General features: G+C 44.2%; 1 protein-coding gene and 1 long non-coding RNA gene across 3 annotated transcripts in view; one reads left to right on the top strand and one right to left on the bottom strand.

Moving 5' to 3' along the window:
• Window positions 1-8203: 8203 nt before the first annotated feature.
• Window positions 8204-10337, bottom strand: LOC119088102. Its single transcript, XR_005091691.1, has 2 exons — window positions 10156-10337; window positions 8204-9893 (listed from the first exon to the last, which is right to left on the bottom strand). It is a non-coding gene; the product is annotated as an uncharacterized LOC119088102 (long non-coding RNA).
• A 46-nt stretch (window positions 10338-10383) lies between these two features.
• Window positions 10384-20521, top strand: part of Zeb1 (zinc finger E-box binding homeobox 1) — a 174368-nt gene continuing 164230 nt past the window's right edge. Inside the window, exon 1 of one of the 2 annotated variants that reach the window (XM_028872953.2) lies at window positions 10384-10486. In XM_028872953.2, coding sequence (XP_028728786.1) covers window positions 10429-10486 — 58 coding nt within the window. In that variant the 5' untranslated portion in view covers window positions 10384-10428. Of the gene's footprint in view, window positions 10487-12087; window positions 12433-20521 lie in introns of those variants that run through there. The other variant, XM_028872956.2, reaches the window with a different exon arrangement.

Raw genomic sequence — 20521 nt, 5'->3', positions numbered from 1 at the left:
ACACTCTCTCATATACATCACACAGGAACACAATCCTTCTCAAAAGCTAGCCATACCTTTAAAAGACACAACTCACTGGAGAGATGGTTCATCCGTTAACAGGTAGGCTTACAATTAGAAACAAGAGTTTCTTTTGCAGTACCTATTCTGTCTCTCCCCTCTAAGCTGGGTATGGTGGTTTATGCCTTTAATCCCAGCACTCTGGTGGCAGAGGCAGGCAGAGATCTGTGAGTTCAAGGCTCATATCAAGCTCTAAAACAGTCGGAGCTATATTATAGAGAGACACTGACAAAGGGATGGGAGCAACCATGTTCATTCCCATTTATTAATTCATTTCAGGTTTGAGGATTTTTTTTATATAAAATGATCAAAAACCAAGCCAAAACAAAAACTGTATGGTAAAAGCTTTTATTCTTTATAAAACAAAACATTACAAGTAATTTAAATTTTCAAAAATATGTGACTGGCTTAGTACATGGATATTACAGTCCATTTATCAGTTGTGGAATGTTATAGTCCAGTAAAAAATACAAAAGTCATTTAGACCTAAAGGAAAATTTGACTGGTAAGTAAAAGCAGTGTAGTACTAAAGCTGTATATAATGTTTATGTATATTCCCAAATTATTATTATTATTATAATTACGTAAACTGCTCATGTTGAAAAGATTTAATACAATCTTTAATCACACAGTTGGGGCTAAGAAAGCTTGTTTTTCCTCCAAGCACTGTAGAGCGATGTGTGGTTGTACATTTCTGAGTGCCTCTACGTACCTCTTTTCAGGCCATCCACCTCCCTGCACAGCCAGGAAACAATGAAACTGGGGAGCAGAGAGCCTCAGAGGCAAAGCCAGTGTACCTGGAGGGCTTCCTGTAGCTCCATCCCTAGACTTGGATCCCCAAGACAAAACAAAACAAAAACAAAAACAAACAAACAAACAAACAAAAAAACAACCAGTAACAACAGAACCCTCTTATCTTTATAAATTACTATCATTTTGTGTCAGCTCATTCAAATTGATGTCTGTGAAATTCAAAACAAGAAAACAAATTCAGAGTTTCTCTTATAATCTTTAACTTATAGCTGGATAGTAAGTTCCACATGGTGCCTCCCCAATGCACTGCGGACTGTGCTGTCTGCCTTAGAGTTAGTCTGCTACTTGGAGACACACAGTGGCTTAAACAGCACACCCCTGAACATCACCTGCATCTCCAGACAACACTCCAGCTAAAGCTCACCAGGTTAGCTTCGCTGTCCTCTTGGCTCTCAGATGCAATCATTCCACCTGACGTGATACTTTTTCAGGGGTAAGAATTTGCTTTTAGCCTTGGGTTAGAAAGAACTTTGTAGGAATTCCAGCAGACCATGCTGTTAGTGTTTTCTTAACACGGACGAGATTTAATCCTTGTGGACTTGATGTTTTTGTTGTTGCCTTTCATTTACAGTTTACCAAGTGCTAGACACCAGTACAAACTTACATAGACCGCCTCCCCCTTGTTCTTCACCCCCTTGTTCTTCACAAAAGCTTATTGAACAAGGGGTCCCCAGTGACGAGAGCGTCTACATCCCATAGCAGAGGTGCTAGCTTAAGTGTCACAAACACAGAGATGAAAAGCTCAGAGCGAGAGAGGGGATTGATGGAAAACAAAAACAAAAACAAAACCCCATGTAGCAATAGCGCTGGAGACATAGCTTGGAGGTAGAGTGCCTGCCGCCACGCCACGTGTGAGGCTCCAGCTTCAATCTCCAGCACAAGTGGGGAAAGAAAAATGTTTGTGTGCATGGTCAGGGTTTGTGGCTGGAGCACTGTACTACCTTGCAGAGGCCATTGTTGTAGAATATTAAAGATGTTACATTTGTTTATGCTGTGGAATATTTGTTTAGTGATGCAAAGATGTGTTGCATTCTCTTATGTTACATTTGTTTAACTCTGTGGAGCTGTGTTACTTTGTCTGCCTAAAACACCTGATTGGTCTAATAAAGAGCTGAACATCCAATAGCTAGGCAGGAGAAAGGATAGGTGGGGCTGGCAGGCAGAGAGAATAAATAGAAAAAGAAGGAGAAGATCAAGGAGCAAGAAAAGGAGGAGGAGGACTCCAGGGGCCATCCATCCAGCTACACAGCAAGCCACGGAGTAAGAAGTAAAAAAAGTTATATAGAATAAAAATAAAAGCCCAGAGGCAAATTTAATTTAAGATGGGATAATTTAAGAAAAGTTGGCTAGAAACAAGCCAAGCTAAGGCCAGGCATTCATAAGTAAGAATAAGCCTCCATGTATTTATTTGGGAGCTGGGTGGTGGGTCCCCAAAGAGCAAAGAGTAAGAGCAAAAAAATCCAACTATAGGTCACTAGTTTGCTCCAGCACCTACTGTGAGCAGCTCATAACAACCTGTAATTCAGGTTCCAGGAGTTCCAAAACCTTCCTCTGCTCTCCACAAACACCTGCATTCATGTAAACATATGCCCGCACCCACATAATTTGAAATGAAATAAAACAAAAATATGTAGTGAGATGAGGCCTTTAGGGGTATGTGGAAGAATAATTAGCTCTGCAAAGGAGACTGCTTGACAGTCTCAGGAATTCCATATACCTGACATGCACAGATACTTTTTAACCCAGCAAAACCAAACAAATCTGCCTTCTTGGAAGCAGGGACAGGAACCTGGAAGACAGCCGATCTCACAGGGCTAGGAGTACCACTCCCGTGTTAGAACAAAAATAATGGCCAGGAAACAGCAAGAATTAATGGGTACATTTGGGGCTCCTTTTTAATACTTGTTCATGGAGCATATATATTTTGGGGCTCTGTCATGGTAGTGAGGCATCGTTAAAGAGCTGGCAACACCACATGAATATGCAGCCTGCCACAATTTTGGTAATACTGACAACAGAGGAAATATTAATGCTGAACCTTTAACACAGCTACAGAGTTGTTAATACCTCTGGGAATGGTGACCCCATCTGAGATTCCTTGGGATCCTCACGGGTATGTGTGCATCCACATGGCTATTCCTTCTTGAATTCCTTCTTAAATGCTTATTCTAAAGAAAAATGCTAGGGTTCTCTTATTGTTCATCCTGCTTATTTTTATTTTCCCTTCTCAGAATACTAATTAACATCTTGTATAATGCAGTCCTCCTAACATCCAAGGCAATGTCCTACAGTTACTTTCAATATAATGTCCCAAATTCTCAAAGCATCATTCACACAATCTGTCTCCTACTCGCCCACCCCACAGCCTCATCTGGAACCAGGAACACCTTATAGTCAAACCCTCACCTCTACGGGTTTACCTCTGGAAGGGCTAGGCTTTCATCCTGGGATTTTTCATATCTTGTGGTTTTCACCTTTATTTCTCTCTGCTCTACTTGACTCGGACAAACTCCATCGTTTCCAGTCCAGACATCTTTTACCTCAGTCAGTATCTCCTACGGATAACCATGCCTCCCTGCCAATCGTATGATCACTTTTGACAAATCTACTTCTCCCATAATCTGTAAGTTTCTTGAAGTCAGGGACTGTGCTAGATATTTATAGATCCATGCTGTATCTATCACATAAAATGCTCTCAGGAACAGATGTTGAAAAAAGTAATTAATACTTAATTATTAAAGATTTCTATGTGGCATAAAGAGTAATGACTAATTTGCATAATACTGGAAAGCTGCACTGAAATTAAAGATGAAAAAGTTAATAAAAACTTGTTTCTCAATCACAAAACTTTAAACATAAATTACAATGCCTCCCAAATTTAACCTGTGACTATATTAGTCATGTGGCAAAGGGGACATAAGGTTACAGGTGGAATGGAACTTGCTTATCAGTTGATCTTAAAGCAGGGAGACAGATGGGATGATCTAGGCTGGGCTAAGATCATCACAAAAGCATCTACTTTGTTGGGTGGATGAGCAGAACAGTGGACCAGTGAGCAGGCCATTGGAGAAAGGCTCTACAGACGCTGGTGAGTCTGGAGGTGGAGAAAGAGGCCCGTGAGCTGAGGAGTATGAGTGGCCTTCAGAGTTGGACAAGGCAAAGAAACGTTCTCCCCTGAAGCTTTCTGATGCCCCCAATCCTGCCAAAACCTTGATAGAGAATCATTTAATTGTGTGACACCCACTTTGGAGTTCTGTCTTCCAGGATGAGAAGCTATTGAATGTAGTTTTAATTCACTGGTGGGTCAGGTTCACAGCACCCAAGAGAACACAAATATACCCACACAACACAGGAGTGATGCCGGCTGAGTATCAACACAACTTCTGATAAGATGGCTGATCCATGGTGTTTCTCTCTTTCTTTGTAATGGAAATCTGGGGCTGATAACGGTATTTCAATGTCAAGAGCCTCTCTTCAGTTCTGGTCTGCCTGCCTTTTGGAGCCTGGCATAGCAGGTCTCATTTCACCCAACAGGGAGAAGTGAAGAACGGTGAGTCACTGCCTTTGAAGACTGGCCACAGCGCTGCACACATCACTTCTATTTCTATCACACTGGTCAGAACTCGCAGCATGGTGGCACCTAGGCCCATGCAAGGAGGGAAGACGCAGAGTCATTACTGCAAATGGCCAAGTGGCACAAACCAGACAGTTCTGTCATTAACAAGTATTTGGTCATTATGAAATACCCTGGGAACTTTGTCTTCAGTACACATAAACTCCGATTTAAATTGCTATTTTGAAGTTGTCTCACCTAGATCTTAGATGATAGAACCTTCATTCTACAGTTATTGAATAATTGGTATCTGCCGGATTTTGCATGAAGAACGTATGTCAGGATAACATAAGATACTTACCTCACATTCAAATTTTAATTTAGAATTGGTGGGTATTCCTGATTGACAAGGTTGGACACAATTTCTAATTCCAACTTACATATTACTCATGGTCCTGGCAGGAAGCAGGTGGTACCTTCAAAGGGTCACTGAAGAGAGTTTAATGAGGAGAATTCTTACAAAGGTGGAGGTCGCTTTTAAGGGAAGGCAATGGTAGAGAATCTAATCATTCCATCTCTAGGCCTGAAGGTACAAGGGGGAGAAGCAGTTTCTAGAACTTGGCTACAAGACACAGGTGTCTGGCAGGAGCCACGGGCCTTAGTCGAAGATGAAGCTGCAGCCACTGCGAGGGAGTAAATATCCTGGACTCTCTCCTTCCTTTGATCTTTTGCCAATGCTTCCCAAACTGGCTGAAATCAAACCGACTCAGAGGACCAAGGAGCCCGAGTGATGGCGTCCACAGAAGCCAGCTCTCAGAGCACGGGCAGGCGGAGGCTGGGTTTAACCAGTCAGAAGAGTAATCATCATGCAAACAAGCAGGACGTCTTAGAGTTGGAACAATTTTTAAAAACCTTGACCTAAAAGATAAAGGGAAAGGAACTATGTCAGACCTGGGACAAAGACAGACAGAGGAAGAGAATGATTAAAAAGTAAAATAATGGGGTGGGGCACACTGTGTGGCCTAGTTATACAAGATAAAGCAGGAAAAAAAAAAAAAAAAACAGAAGCAAGGAGGTAAAAGGATGAGCAAGGTCAGACCCCCTTAGAGTTGTGGATGTAACTGAACATGGCATATTTCTGTCACAATCTTTTTCATGTGACCCTAACACAGTGGTGAAAGATTTAAAACAGGCTACTATTTTTTTTTAAATTTTAACTACATACGTTCCAAGGAGTAAATGCTGGCAGTGCCTATAACTGAGACTATGGGTTACAGAAAGCCAGGGGTGTAAGCCAGACAACAGATGCACTCTGTAACAAAATCAGTCAGCTGCTCAGAGAAGTCAAGATGCCAAACAAAGAAATCGACGGAAACAAAGGGGCAAAGACAGCAGTGCAAACCGAATGCCAGACCCCTGACACCACGCTAAGTACACTCCACTCAAAACCATTTGTTCATCCTGGGCTCTCGTGTGTCAGTCACCTGAGCATGGCACTCGTGTTCACACATGGTACCAATAAAAGGCATCTTCTAGAGGAGCTACTACTGTATTAGCTTTTGGAGATATCACTGACATTCTGCAAATATCTCCCTACATTTATGCTTTTATATCTGATGTTTTGAAAAAATGCCACTTATGTTAACAGCCCTTACCTGTCAACAGTTCATTGACTTCTACTAAAAGTGGGAGCCTCATCAGAGAGAAATTTTGTGGGTGCAGCACATAATAAAAGTGACCTGGAGCCATGAGGAAAACCTGTCTCTTCATCACCTCCAAGAAGGCTTGATTGGAGAAGCTGGCATGGGTCCTGAGGAGGAATGTTGGTTAAGCATTACCCTGGGGTTCTGGCTGCAGAATCTGGTTGAAATGCAACAGTGAGGTGACCACCAGCTTCCTTTGATCCATTATGAACAGCAAATCCAGTCTCAGCTGAGCCATTACGGAGAAGCAGCTGGGTCTCTGCATTCTTTACATGTGTCCTGGTCAGTTTTTTGTCAACTTGACACAAGGTAGACTTATTTGAGAAAAAGGAAGCTCAGCTGAGAAAATGCCCCCACCAGAGTGGCGTGTAGTACCTTTTCTTGATTCATGACTGAGGTGAGAGGGCCCAGCCCACTGTGGGCAGTGTCACCCCTGGGCTGGTGGTCCGGCGTTCTATAGGAAACCAGGCTGAGCAAGCCATGATGAACAAGTCAGTAAGCAGCGCCCCTCCATGGCTTCTGCAGCAGTTCGTACCTCCAGGTCCTTGCCCTGGCTTCCTTCAGTGGAATGTGATCTGAGAGTTTAAGCTTGACTAGCCCTTTTCTCCCCTGTGGTGGTTTGGATGTCTCCCATAGGCTCACATATTTAAATGCTTAATCACCAGGGAGTGAAACTGTTTGAGAAGGATTAGGAGGTGTGGCCTTGTTTGAGATGTGTCATTGAAAGTGTGCTTTAAAGTTTAAAAAGCTCAAGCCAGGCCCAGCCTCTCACCCTCTCTGTCTGCTGCCTGTGAATCAGCAGGTAAGGCTTTCAGCTACTGCACGAGCACCGTGTTTGCCTGCTTCCCATCACGATGATCATGGACTAATCCTCTGAAACTGTGAGCAAGCCCTTAGTTACATGCTTTTTTAAATATAAGAATTGCCTTGGTCATGGTGTCTCTTCAAGCTGCCTTTGGTCATGGGTTTCATCACAGCAGCAGAAACCCTACCTAAATGAGTACACTCCCATCACTTTAATAGTCCAGTGTGAAAACAGGTACTGAATGGATTGCTGGCATTCACACAGACGTCTTCCATGAGACTACCTGACATTTAAGTTTGATGAGGTCTAGAGAATTGTCGTCATACTTCTAAAATGCACTTGGAAAGTGCTGTACCCTTGATGTTGAATATCTGATTTAAACTTCAAAATAGTAATTTATCTGTCTATCCTAATATATCTATATATGAATCTTATATGAAGTATGTGTAAAGAGTATTAAACATTTATAGGAAAAATTGTAACTGAAAATAGTCTATCCATTTACATTTCCAGTAAATTTTGAAAATAGAGAAATCCACTTTGTACAGTATTTCTTGCTCAACACATATAATCCTAGTGTTAAAAGTAGTGTTAACATTCAACTAACACACGAGTGTAGGCATGTTCTGTGATGTGTCACAGTCACTGTGAACAAGACATGAAGCATGTTAAACTCACACTAGCCTTGTTACCGATTTTATCTAAACTCTTGTTAATTTGAGACAGGGTTTCCTGTAGCCCAGGTTGGCCTGGAACTCAGTGTAAAGCCTTGAACTTCTGATTCTCCTTCCTCTACCTCCCAAGTGCTGGATTTAATCTAAACCTTAATAGTTATTTCCTTCATAAGTTGGTTCCAAAAATATTTTCCCTGTTTTTTTGGTTAAACTATCAGACAAGAATCAAGTTTAAAGCAGTACTTTATATTCTGAGACTTCTCTCTAGTACAGATTTTAAATATCTTCCATAACATTATGAAACTATGAATAGAAGTCAAATATTTAATTTGTAAGTTATCAGAGGCTTTTGTAAAAGTTAAACTTTGTATTAAATTTGGCTTACCAGTATTTCCTGGGCATGTTTTAAAAATAGAACTGAGCCGAAGTAGTTATTTGGGGAAAAGGAAAATGATAATGGAGAGATTAAGATCAAGATTAGCATGGGCATGAATGGCAACTATTGTGTTACACACTCACCTCAACTGTTCCTAAGATAAAGTAAAACACACAATCTTGACTTCATTGATGAGAACAGGTTCAGAAAACTTAAAACTTATTTCAGATATATTTATTAAACATCAACTAGGCGGTTAGGTACTTTGCTAGGTGTTGAGGATACAGAAATGGCAAAGAAGGGTTTACCATCCCCATAGTTAATAACTGCCCCCACATAAGACATCGGCAACCCCAGAAGGAACAAAGTATCTTCTGTTTGTTTTTGTAGGCCTCTGATTGTTCCCGCTAAGAACACAGAAGGGTTTACAAGCCAGAAAAAGAACTGGATGTGTGACACCTCCCAAGTGTAAGGGAAGGTAAAATGGGTGGTAGAGTGAAATTAAAAAAAAAAAAAATGTTCTTTTTGGCTGGAACAAGGGTGACGGTAACAAGTGGAAACTAGACACCTTCTGGTAAAAGACAAAAGTTTATGATCTGATTCAGAAAGCAACTGAGGCCTGGCCATGGCTCATTCTTGTGATCCCAGCCACTCAGGATGCTAAGGCAGAGGGCTCCCAAGCTTAAAGGCTGAGCTATAGGGTGATCCAAGGCCACTAATCCAAGGCCACCATCTGATACAAATGTGTTTCAGTGAACATGGTACCGAGGAAAAGAAGCACTGCCTACATGTACAAGGACCAAGAGACAGTCTAGTTTTGCAACAAGAATAGAGCTGATGTGCAAAGAACATGTGTACTCCCATTCTTCAGACACAACAAATGTGGGAAGCAGCTTTTCATCTACAGCCAGCACTTCTTAATTAATGGACTTCGGCTGTACACTTACTTCATTTAATGACTCTTTTTAACATTTGGGGATTGGAGGGTTTGTTTTTTTTTTTTTTTGAGGGGTGGGGGCAGAGTCTCACTATGCAGCCAGAGTTGGTCTGGGACTTGTGACCTTCCTGCCTCCACCTCCCACAAGCAAAGCTTGCTGGTATATGTCACCATGACTAGTCACACAATAAAATACCTTGCCTAAGGCATGGCAAAACCTGTGGGCAGAAACTTACCAAGCAGCTTGCATGTATCCGCACTGTGCTGCTTTCGTGTATTATTTCTTAGACTCCAAGGCATGTTTCAGTTGTTATTTCTATCCATAACTCTCGTTTATACATTAACATTTAGTAACTACATATCTGAAATAATAGCTTAGGTCATTTATCTTATAAAGTTGTCCCACACAATTCCTCCTTTGAAAGGGGTGGGAAGGAGGGAGAGAAAGGTAAATTTAAATCTTAATTATTGAAGATGGGTATCAAAATATTTGGGGTCTTGTACAAAGTCAAGGACTTAAGATAAAAATCAGCCTCAGCGAACACTAGTCAGCTTTGCTTTTAGCCTTGAGGTCATTATACTGCTCAGATGTGTGTGAAAGTGTAGTTATTTTGAGGCAGAGTCCCACTGTAGTAGTGAAGGCTGGCCTTGAACTTTCGGCCATCCTCCTGCTTCAGGCTCTCCAAGTTTCGGATTACAGGTTTCCAGGCGTGCTCCCCCTAGAGCTGTTTATGCCTCAAGGGCAAGTCATAACGCCCACGAGCCTGGCCACCCTGGGACCCTGCAAGGGCGGAGTAGGCAAGGTGACAGCAGGTGAACTAGGCGCGGATGAGGAAGTGAGCCTGGCACCGTGCGGGGATTACTCATGCGGCTTTCCTGAGAGCGGAATTTCTCGCCTCCTTCTCCGTCCAGCTGAAGTTCAACCCAACTGCTGTCACTTCCCGTTCGGGTAGGCTGGGGAAACCCGCGCGTCTGTGGGAGGGGAGTGAGTTTAGACAGAGCTGGCCAGGTAGCTCGCGGCGCGTCCACGCTGTCCACGTCCCCGGCGCGCACGCGCGGGGCCGCCGCCCCCGACAGCTGGAGCGCGCGGGATCCGAGGAGTGCGCACCGGTCCGCGCGGGGCCGCCGCGGGTGTGGCCCGTGCCGCCAGCTCCACCTGGCCCAGGAGGCCACCCCGTCGCCTCCTGGCCCCGTCCCCAGAGCCCCGGCCCCGTCCTCCGTCACCCCACCACACCTGAGCAAAACTTTTCCCTCGCCTCCCCGATTCAAACTCCGCAGCGTCCGAGGCTGCCGCAAACCGCCCCGGCCCTAGCAACAAGGTTCCGGCCGTAGAGCGAGCGCCGCTAGGTGTTAGGAAGGTGATGTCGTAAAGCCGCGAGTGTCGTAAACCAGGTGCGGTGGGGAGGGGGAGGGTGGAGGCGGCGGGTGTGGGGGGGGGAAGGGAGGGAGGGAGGGAGGGAGGAGGGGGAGGAGGTGACTCGAGCATTTAGACACAAGCGAGAGGATCATGGCGGATGGCCCCAGGTGTAAGCGCAGAAAGCAGGCGAACCCGCGGCGCAATAACGGTGAGTGGCGGAGGGGCCCGGCGCGGCGGCGGGCAGCGGGCGGCCGGACGAGGGGCGCGGGGCCGAGCGGGCCGGGGGCGGCGGCGGGGCCGGGCCGAGTGGAGTGGGAAAGTAAAGTAGTGCGCCCCGCTGCCGCCGCCGCCGCGGCCGCCGTCCTGGACCGTTATGTCTTACCTGCCTCTGCGCCTAGCGGTTCGCGCGGCCGCCGGGGACCGTTAGCCGCGCCGCATCCCGCCGCCGCGCCCGGCCACTTTTCCGCCCGCGGGTGGAGCGGCTGTTGCTTCTTTCCGCACTTTCTCCACTCTTGCCGCCCCTCGGCGCCTCCCCGCGCGCGATCCTCCCTCCGCGCAGGCCGCGGCGGCGGGGAACAAACTTGCGGCGGGCGGGCGGGCGGGCAGGCAGGCGCGGGCTGCGGGGCGGGCAGGCGCGGGCGGGAGAGGACGGGCGGCCGCGGGCCGGTTGCGTGTCGGCTGCGTGTCGGCCGTGCGCGCGTGTGCGCGGGAGCGGGCGCTGCGCGCCGGGTCGGGCGCCCGCGGTAAAGTTGCGCCCCGCGCGCTCGCGGGCGGGCGGGGATGGGGACGCGCGGGGCCGCCGCTAGCCGGGCGCTCGGGAGCTGGAACCCCGCGCGTGCGGTGCCCGTCGGGGGCCGAGCGGGGTCGGGCGGCTCCTTGCTGCTGCCGTGGGGCGAGCGTGTGCGTGGACTCGCCGCCTGCTGCTTGCGGCCGGGAAGCAGCACAGACAGGTCGGGACGCCCGGGCAGCCCGAGTCCCCGCGGGCACGGGGCTGTGTGCATGCGCCTCGCTTTGGCTCTTTCGGTTTGGGGAAGTTGTTACCTGGGCCGGACGCGCGAGCCGAGGGCAGATAATGGAGTTGGGCTGGCGCTCGGGGTCGCGAGTGGGGCGGGTGGGGGAGGGGGCGGCCGGCCCGACGGGCGCACGGGGCTGCGGCTCTCGCGGTGCAGCTGCGCGGGGGTATTGATTTGCGCGGATGTGCCAGGGAAACACACTCCTCGGCCCGGCTGCAGAGTTTTTTTTTGTTGTTGTTGGTCTTTTTGTTTTTGCTTTTTAAGAAAGAGGGAAAGCCACAGGCACCAGGAGAGAGCGCGACACTCTGACCTGTATCGGTGGGTGCATCGTGCGTGGGCTCTCCCAGCGTGGAGAGACGCAGGAGTTGCTAGATGGTGCCTCTCTTAGGCGAGTGTGTGCTCTCGGCTCGCGGCGCGGACAGCCGTCTGCTCCTGGTCATTGTCTGGACAGTCCCTGCGGCGGCGGCCGGGGGATGCCCCCGCCCGGGTACCTGTGTGTGGTGATGGGCGGCCACAGCCCTGTGCTGCTGCGGCCGCTGCTATATAAGGAATTCCTCGTGCCTTTAGCACCCGGTGGCTCCGTGGGGCTCCCGCGGGGCGTTAAACGACGAGTTTTTAAGAATGGGGGGTAATAAATGCGCCCCTGATGGCATCGATGTGGCGTCTGGAGAACTAGGAAATCCTGTTTAAGTGGCAACCCTGGCGCGCCCCCCGCGCCCCACCCCCGCCCGATCTGTGTTGCTCCCTCCCCTCCGGGATGCCAAACGCCAGGTTTTGTAACCTTTCCTGGCAATTTTAGATTTTGTGTGGGATTTCCTGTCTAGAAGCAGATACGAAGATTTTAGGCTGTTCCAAAGAGGATTCCGCTCGGTTGTAAACACATTTTGAATATATCTGAGCCTACATTAAAATCCCCGCTGCCATGAATGATTTTCAGTTGTTCAGATAAACGTTGTGTTTCAGAGAAGCCTGTTCGTTCGGAGGGAAAGGTGTATTGGGTAGCGTCATTGTGGAGAGGTGACTGGTGGTGGCAAGGACCTGAGCACAGGCTACCGCAATTGTAATTTCCTGCTTCTAGCGTCAAATAGTGTCTGTTCTACATTGAGCTGTTGCCGCTATCGCTGATGTGGCTTTATGAAAGGTAAGTTGGTTAGGAAAGGGCTGTTCGCTGCCCTTGCCTTATTTAAAATGTTGATTGCCAGAGAAAGGGGCTTTTCTTGTTGCTGACGACATGTGTGTGACATGTGAGTCTGAACCACCCAGCCTCTGTGCAGCTGCTGTAAACATGTTTACCTGAACAGGAAAGAATGGATTTTTCTCCTAGAGATCCTGAGATATTAATATCACACACATAAGGCATATCAACAGATGACTTAAGGGTGGAAAGCGATCCTGAAAGGTGCTTGAAATCAACAGGAAGGAGATTCTTGATCGCTGCAGCAAATGGCAACTTGTGCAGGTAGAAAAAAGATGGTGTTTAGTTTCCCCTGCATGTATGTCAGCCCCCTCCTGTTTGCCGCCTTCCTTCTCAGGGGAGGGATTTATTTACCACGCTCGCTGTCAGTGTTTTTCCTTTGTGTTTAATATTAGAAAAACAGATTTGGGGCTCTTGAGCCTGAAATGTCTTGACTGCAGTATTCGTTACTCGGAGAAAACAAAAGGTGTGTGAGATAGCGCTGTGCTACCACAGGTATCTTCCATTTTCGTCACTTTTGGCTCTCTCTTTGTATTTCTTTTTGTTCTCTGATGCTTTCAGCCAGCGCTGACCGTTGCAGCCATGCTGTTTGATTTAGCCTGCTATTTTTGCAAATTGAAAATGAAGTTATATGCATTGTGTTGTGAAACCTGGGGATAGGTGCTGGTTGATATTTCTTTGCAACGCAGTCATTTTTAAGTTGCAGATGTTTGGGGAGAGAATTATCTGGAAAGATGTTAACTCTTAAAATCCATTTAAATGAATAAATAGCGGTGTGTAGAGTGGGAGATTGTAATAGAGATATTTTATGTTATTTATGTGTAAATTATATTTGTTTTCATTTTTGAAGTAGGGTATTTAGATTTTACAGCTAAGCCAGCAGTAAAACATTTTTATTTCCTTCCTAGAATATGTCTGCAGGCTAGGATACGGATGACAGCATCAAAAACTGTAACTTAACAAGGGTGTAGCAATTGAGCAGGCTTGCCTAAATCATCGAACCTTGTGTGGGGGACATTATGGTAATGATGCTAGCCATCTAAAGGAATGACATTAGGATTGCTGAAATTCATTTTTACTGTTTATAATTTAATGTTTTGTTGTATTTAGAAATATTTTCTATTTTCCAAAGTTCTGTTCTGTTTGATGTTTTCCTTCCCCCTTTTATTCGTGACAAATGAGCTCTTGCTCCCAGTGGCTGCATGCTGACTAATTCACCTTAGATGGAATAGCAGGCACATACCTTTCTATCATTAGCACCATTTCTTCTTGCTGTCTTTAGAAACCACCAGTAGAGGATGCTAGCAAAAACCACTGCTGGTGCAGCATCCTAAGCTTGCTGGTCCTCTCTGCTGATGGGGAATCTTCTGTGTCCTTCTGAGTCTTCCAACAAGCCTAAGTGTCTTCTAGTTTACTGATACTAGAAAGAGGGAGGAATGTGTCCACGTGAATGTATTTACAAATTAAAGCTCCAAAATCTTGAAATTGGAGCTTTCTGGTATTACATTAAAGCAGTTATATTTACATTATATAAAGTTGGGTTTTAGACTTGGGCAAGAAAATGCAGTGACTATATTTATTTTGCATATTCACCACCGTACTTTTAAACCTTTTGTTGTTGTTGTTGTTCATAGAGGAGTCTTGAAAAACACATTTTCAAATGTTAAAGATGTCCATGGTTAGGTATGGTCAAAGAAGCTTCAGTTAACTGACAGTACTGGGTAGTAATTTCCCATAACTTGAGTAAACTTAAGACTGTAGATGGGTTGGGAGACTAAAGTAGACGCTAGTCATCTGTTGTTGGTTGTAGACTTTGATTTTATCCTTTGTCCTGTAAGTCTCCTTATCACTTAATGGTGGCTCATTCTCATCCCATGCATACCTTTAGTGAAGAATCTGGCAGCATATTAACTTTGAGTTTACCAGTTATAAATTAAGAAATACAGGTTTTTTTTAGGCTTTAACAATTTGTTAATTGATTAGTTATATTCAAATAATTACCACTTTAAGAAAACCATACACATTGGCTTTGGCTTATAAATAATTGCATGAAATTTAAAGTATTTAGTTATGTTATTGCTTTGTGTCAATACAGTTAAGTAAGTATAATCCTTAAGCCTTGCATTTGGGTCAGAAGTTAGAAGCATTTCTTTCCTATTTACGTTAATGGTAGTTCTAGAAATGCGCTTGTGATTCTGCCATAATGCAGTAGCCACAGTGTTTGTCTTGAATTAAATAGGATGTACCTGACTTGTCAGGTAAGTCTGTGTGAATTGCTTATGGATTGTGTCTGGAAACGCCGTTTTTCATTTCTGACAGGTCTGTCTTTAATGTGGTACTGTCCTACTTCTTGAGATCTTCATGAATGAGTATAATTAATTTCTTTTTTTCATGAATTAAGGAACTTATCAGAGTTCACATGTATGAAATTCTCGCATGAAGCCAAACATCAGAAGTGTCTTATATAAACTGAAAGCATAAGTTGCTTGGTTAGATGGCCCTGTATAAAAGCACGAGGAATAATTACTATTTTTGTTTGTTTCTTTGTCTAGCCTTCACTATTTTTGAGATCGTGTACACCTCTATGTGTGTAATTTTAGCGGTTTTGAAATATGAGAAAGCTGTATTGGGAATATTTCTAAAATATTTCTCATAGTGATTTTTTTTGCCCATTTCTTTCTCCTTTATAAATCACTCCTAGGCATGTGATTAGAGTCGGATGTCAACACAGATGCAGTATCATGTGGGGTGATACTGCTAGCTTCTCTTAAGTCCTTGCCTTGGGTTGTAGTGAGAGGAGAAGGAAAGCATGCGGATGCCGGGGTCTGCATTGGTGTGCAGAAGTACAGTGAGAGGCTGGAGGGTGGCACGAACACAGAAGTAACACTTCGGATTGAAATGCTTTCATATGCTTCCCAGCATGACTGTTAATCTGTTGTTCGATTCTCATAGAGATGCAAGCTAAAATAAAAATGCCCGTGGAAAGAAAATTCAGAAAGTTTAAATTAGAAAGGCACCCTCATTGGGGGGTATATGATAAAATTACTTTCAAAATTTCCCTTTGGAAACAGGCAGATGTTATACATACTACTAGGTACTCATGTTATGAACATAAATTATGTGTATTATATATAAAAGTTTGTATGCGCTGTAGTTAAGACTTCAGAGGAGTGGTGTGGTTAACACATAGCAAAAACATCTGTTACGGCAGCAGTTTCTGAGAAGGAATGTGAAGTTTTATAACAGGTAAATCTGATGTTTGCGTAGATACTATCAGAGGGAATAATGTTTCTTTTGTATGAGACAATGTTTTAGTATTGCATTTCTAAAGGAAGCATCCTTTATTAAAAAAGAATTGTTTGATTTTTAAATTGTGCATGTCTGTGTATAGGGCCTGAGGAGGCCAGAGGGATTGAGGTTTCTGGAGTTGGAGTTACAGGCAGTTGTGAGCCCCAAGACGCAGGTTCTGGTCTGAACATGGGTCCCCTGGAAGAGCGGTGAGCATTCTTAACCGCTGAGCTATCTCTACGGCCCCAAAGGCAGCAGTCCTAGAACATCAGGTTTACTATGTAAAGATTCCCCGTGTGGAGAGGGCATGTCTGTCTGAGACTTAAACTTGATAGAGGTGAATTATACTATTCTGAACCTGAAAATGGGTTTCTGATGACATCATAATTTTTATTTATATTTATGTATTTGTTATAGTGTTGGAGATTGAACCTGGGCCTCATGCATATTCTGCAAGTACTCTTCCACTGGGTTACTTACCTCTCTACCCTTTTTAAAGTTTTGAAGTTAAAGACAGTCCCAGATGGCGTTGAACTTGTGGTGCCCTGCTTCAGCTTTAGGGAGCTAGGATTATAGCTGCCATATTAGCAAGTTCTCTGAACCTCCAAGTCACCTCTCCAGTCTCCTCTACCTTATTTTTGAGAGACTTCCCTCATTTAATCTGGGGCTTACCAATTGATTAATCTGGCTGGCCTGGGAGCCCTAGGGACCCTCTGTCTCCACCTCTCCACTGCTGGGATTACAAGTAGGCCTGACTTGTATGTGGGTGTTGGGGATCCAAACTCAGATTGTCACAGACAAGCACATCACTGAATCCATGATCTTCCCAGCCCTCATTTTAGTGATCTCAAATACTCTAATTCTAGCTTTCGTTTAATAAAATGGGTACCCCTTCAGATATTTCCATTACTGTTCATGGTCACTAGCATAAATGTGATTTCTCTGTTCATGAACCCTTGAATTATTTGAATGCAATGTGTAGGGTTTTTTGTTACTGTTAGATAGTATTCAGAGCGTAGATCGCTTTCTGGTTTAAAAATTAATCATTCTAATCTAATTTTACACTTTTATTTGAACTTCTGGGATTGAACACAGGATGTTGAATAACCACTCAACTACTGAACTATACCCCATCCCCCAATTCTGACTTTTAATATGAAGGATTGTTGTAAACTCAGAATCATTTTTTCAGACAACTGATGCAGATGAAGTGATATTTGAGATGCTAACATGGAAACAGCAGAGAGACTTGAGCATGTACTTTGCAGTGGAGTTCCAGCCAGATGCAGTAATGTGTGGATAGCATGAGTAAAATCCTTCATGGAGGAAGAAGTGTCAGAACTGGGCTTAAGTTAACCTTGCTCTCTGGGGAATTCTAGAATGGACTGTGAAAATCACCATCTCTTGGATGTTTTCTCTTTTCTTCCCCAACACTGAATAAGTACATTCTTAGAAATGTGACCTATGTGATTTTATTGTGGGGCCGTCACAGTGAGCACTCTGTTGTGTTGCTGGACAGTACAGTCTTATGGAACCAACATTGGAGAGGAAACATCATTGAACACATCTTTCTGTGGCACAGGACTACATTACACTAATCCCTCCTTAACATTGGCGTATGCTCCAAGATCGTCCCACAGTGCCCACTACTTGGCTAGTACTGAACAGTTGCTAGCTCACTATTCTAAATTGAATCTCTTCATATACCTTTGAGGATTTGGCGTTTTTGTTTTTAATGTGAATGAACAAAGGAAGTGGGAAAAAGGAAAATCATTCCATATGAATAACATTTTAAGACAATAAAGTAGTATGTTTAGAGGTGGAAGGATTTGGGAGAATCATCAAAAGCATTTGTAAAAGAGAAAAACGAGACTAGTGTGGTTCACACATGTAATCCTGTAATTCAGGAGGCTGAGACAGGAGGATAGATAGTACATTTGACACTGTTAGCTTGGGGTACAAAGTGAGACCCTGTGAGAGAGAGAGGAAGGAAAAAGGGAGATAAGATGAGGAAGGAGGGAGAGGGGTGGAGCAGGAGCACAAACGTGAGCCCAGAGGAACATGAGCTGACTTTGCCGTGCTTGTATGTCTAGTTAGCTCGGACTAAGCCCTCGTTCATGTTCCTGCCATTAAACTATTAAGTGTGTTCACCTGTAAATTTGTAACAAGCAAGTAGAGGCCAGTATTTCTTGTGTATTTATAGAATGCTCATCATCTTGGCACAAAGGGATTTCTACTGCATATGCAGGCACCTAACAAACGTAGCTGTTGATTTAGCTGTTTCCTCAGCGTTGCTTTATTTAGAGGAATGCTCTCATTTGGATGACGTTGTTTTCTACTCCAGTCACGGCATCTTTCCTGTGCCAATCTTAGGTGCTTTATGGTTACTTCTAACTGTAGTTACTTCACTTGTATAACACCACACTAACTGGTTAGGAAGTCCTCCAGTGGTGGATCCCCACTTCACCTCCAACTCTTAGATCCAAGTGATCCCATCATACACATCTTCCTGTGTGTCTGGAAGGCCTGAGGAAAAGTTTCTCTGGGGATAGTGATTAAATCTGCCACATTGTTTTGAGAATGGCAAAACCAATCTTCACCTTCACCAACAATGTATAACTATGTCTTATTTCAGAGTTTTTCCGAAGTATAGTATTGTACACTATCTAGCATTTTACACTTTTTAATTAAAAATTTCTCATTTTATATATTGAAGTATTTTGCTTTTCTGTGTGTCTGGGCACCATTTATGTGCCTGGTACCTGTGGAGGCCAGAAGGGGTCCATCAGGTTCCCCGGGACTAGGGTAATAAATAGACAGTTATAAGCTGCCATGTGGGTACTGGGAACTGGACCCAGGTCCTCTGGAAGAACAGCCAGTACTCTTAACCACTGACCCATCTCTCCAGTCCCAGTTTTGCTATTTTGACAGCTGTTATATAGGATGCCAAGGTGGTTTTATTTTCCTAGGGAGTTGGTCATTTCTGCATATCCTTGGCTAGCAAATTGGGTTTGCCTTTGCCTGTCTTACTTGTGTTTCTTGTTGATACTCTAAATTGCTTGTGAAGTTCTTATAATAGTTCCAAATATGGCGTCGATCATCTGCTGATTTTGATGATGGTAGCGAAATCCTTAATTTTAATCTTAACTCACATCTATCAAAGTTTTGACTTTGTGGGTAGTATGAAATATTTCCTAATATGTAGATTAAGAATACTTTCGTAGAAACTTTTGTATTACTTTCATTATTCTACCTTTCATATTTAGGTCTCTTGTGTCTGTGGAGATCACCTCTGAACATAATGGGACCTTTAGTTTCTTTGCTTGCTTTGTTTTATTGTTTTGAGACAGTCTCATACGGAAGTCCAGACTGGCCCTGAAGTTGTGTAATCCTCCTGCCTCCCGAGTGCTGAGACTATAGACATGATCTACCATGCCTGGCTAGATATAGTGTTTCTTTTTCAAGAATAAGCAGGGGTAATAGCTAGGACTGATCCTGTGATTTACCAGTTTTCTTAACTTGGCCAAATGACTTAGCTTTCCACTGGAATGCTAATCTCAGAGTTTGAATGGTTAAACAAGGTCATGCAGCAGCATGTTTATTGTGTTTTAAGCATTCAGTAAATGCTACTTTAAAGGTTATGTATTTGCTTTAAATACATCTTGCATCAGTTGACTGTTTCTTATCCATTCCTAACTAATGTGACTACTATCTGAAAGGATGTTGCTAGAAAATGTACTCACTGATCCTGTGGCTTTGACTTTGAGTGTTGGTTTGTTCTGGCAGGAGCAATACACTAGTGCATTATGGGTCTAAAGCTTCCATATGAAGCTGCTGAATGAAAACTTAGGCTGAAGCTTCATGGCTGCCCGTGTGTGTGTGTGTGTGTGTGTGTGTGTGTGTGTGTGTGTGTGTGTGTGTGCGCGCGCGCGCGCGCGCGCATGCTCATGTGCACATGCATGAATGTCAGGTGAGTAGATCAGGTGTCTTTAAAATTCTATAGCTCTGCATTATTCATTTGAGGCAGGGGCTCTCACTGAACCTGACAGCCAGAAAGCCTGAGATCTTTCTGCCCTTGCCCTCTGCCTCCCCACAGCGCTGAGGTCCCAGGCACATGCCTTGCCTCACCCTTTACATGTAGATGCTGGAATTCAAACTCAGGACCTCAGGCTTGTTTAGCAAGCATGCTTACCCCTGAGACATCTTTCCAGCCCTCGAAGCATCATCTTCTTCTGCTTGAGATGGGTCTTTTAGCTTAAGGAGGATCATCTTGGACTCAGCTCTTGAGGTACATTATATGGAGAGATACTGAAACATTTTTGTGTAAATGTTGACATGGAATTAAAAAATAATGTGTCACTGTTAATATGCTGCATAAATCAAAAACCAAAGCCTGAGGAAGCAGTTTGAGCATGGAGCCTGTTGGTTTTCATACATTCATCTGGCTTAGAATATTTTGAAAATGCAGATATTTTACTGTATCCTATGGTTTAGATCAGAACAATCCTAAGACAAAAAGTTAAAACCATATGTGGGTCAGTAGGTATGGTTTAATAAACAATTGAGATGCTATTATATACAATAAGATACAGTCTCATACAGTTTGGAGAGTTCTGGTATACCTACATGCTTATATAACCACTGCTGAAATTTACATAGGAAGTATCTCTTATCATCCCCAGAAGTTCCCTTGTGCCAAATGGCAGTCAGTACTTCTCACTTCTGGCCCCCACGAACTCAATGGTCT

This window comes from Peromyscus leucopus, chromosome 5 (genome assembly GCF_004664715.2).
Source record: "Peromyscus leucopus breed LL Stock chromosome 5, UCI_PerLeu_2.1, whole genome shotgun sequence".
Lineage (NCBI taxonomy): Eukaryota > Metazoa > Chordata > Mammalia > Rodentia > Cricetidae > Peromyscus > Peromyscus leucopus.
Note: the sequence above shows the minus strand (reverse complement) of the source record. Positions and strands in the feature narration are given on the sequence as shown.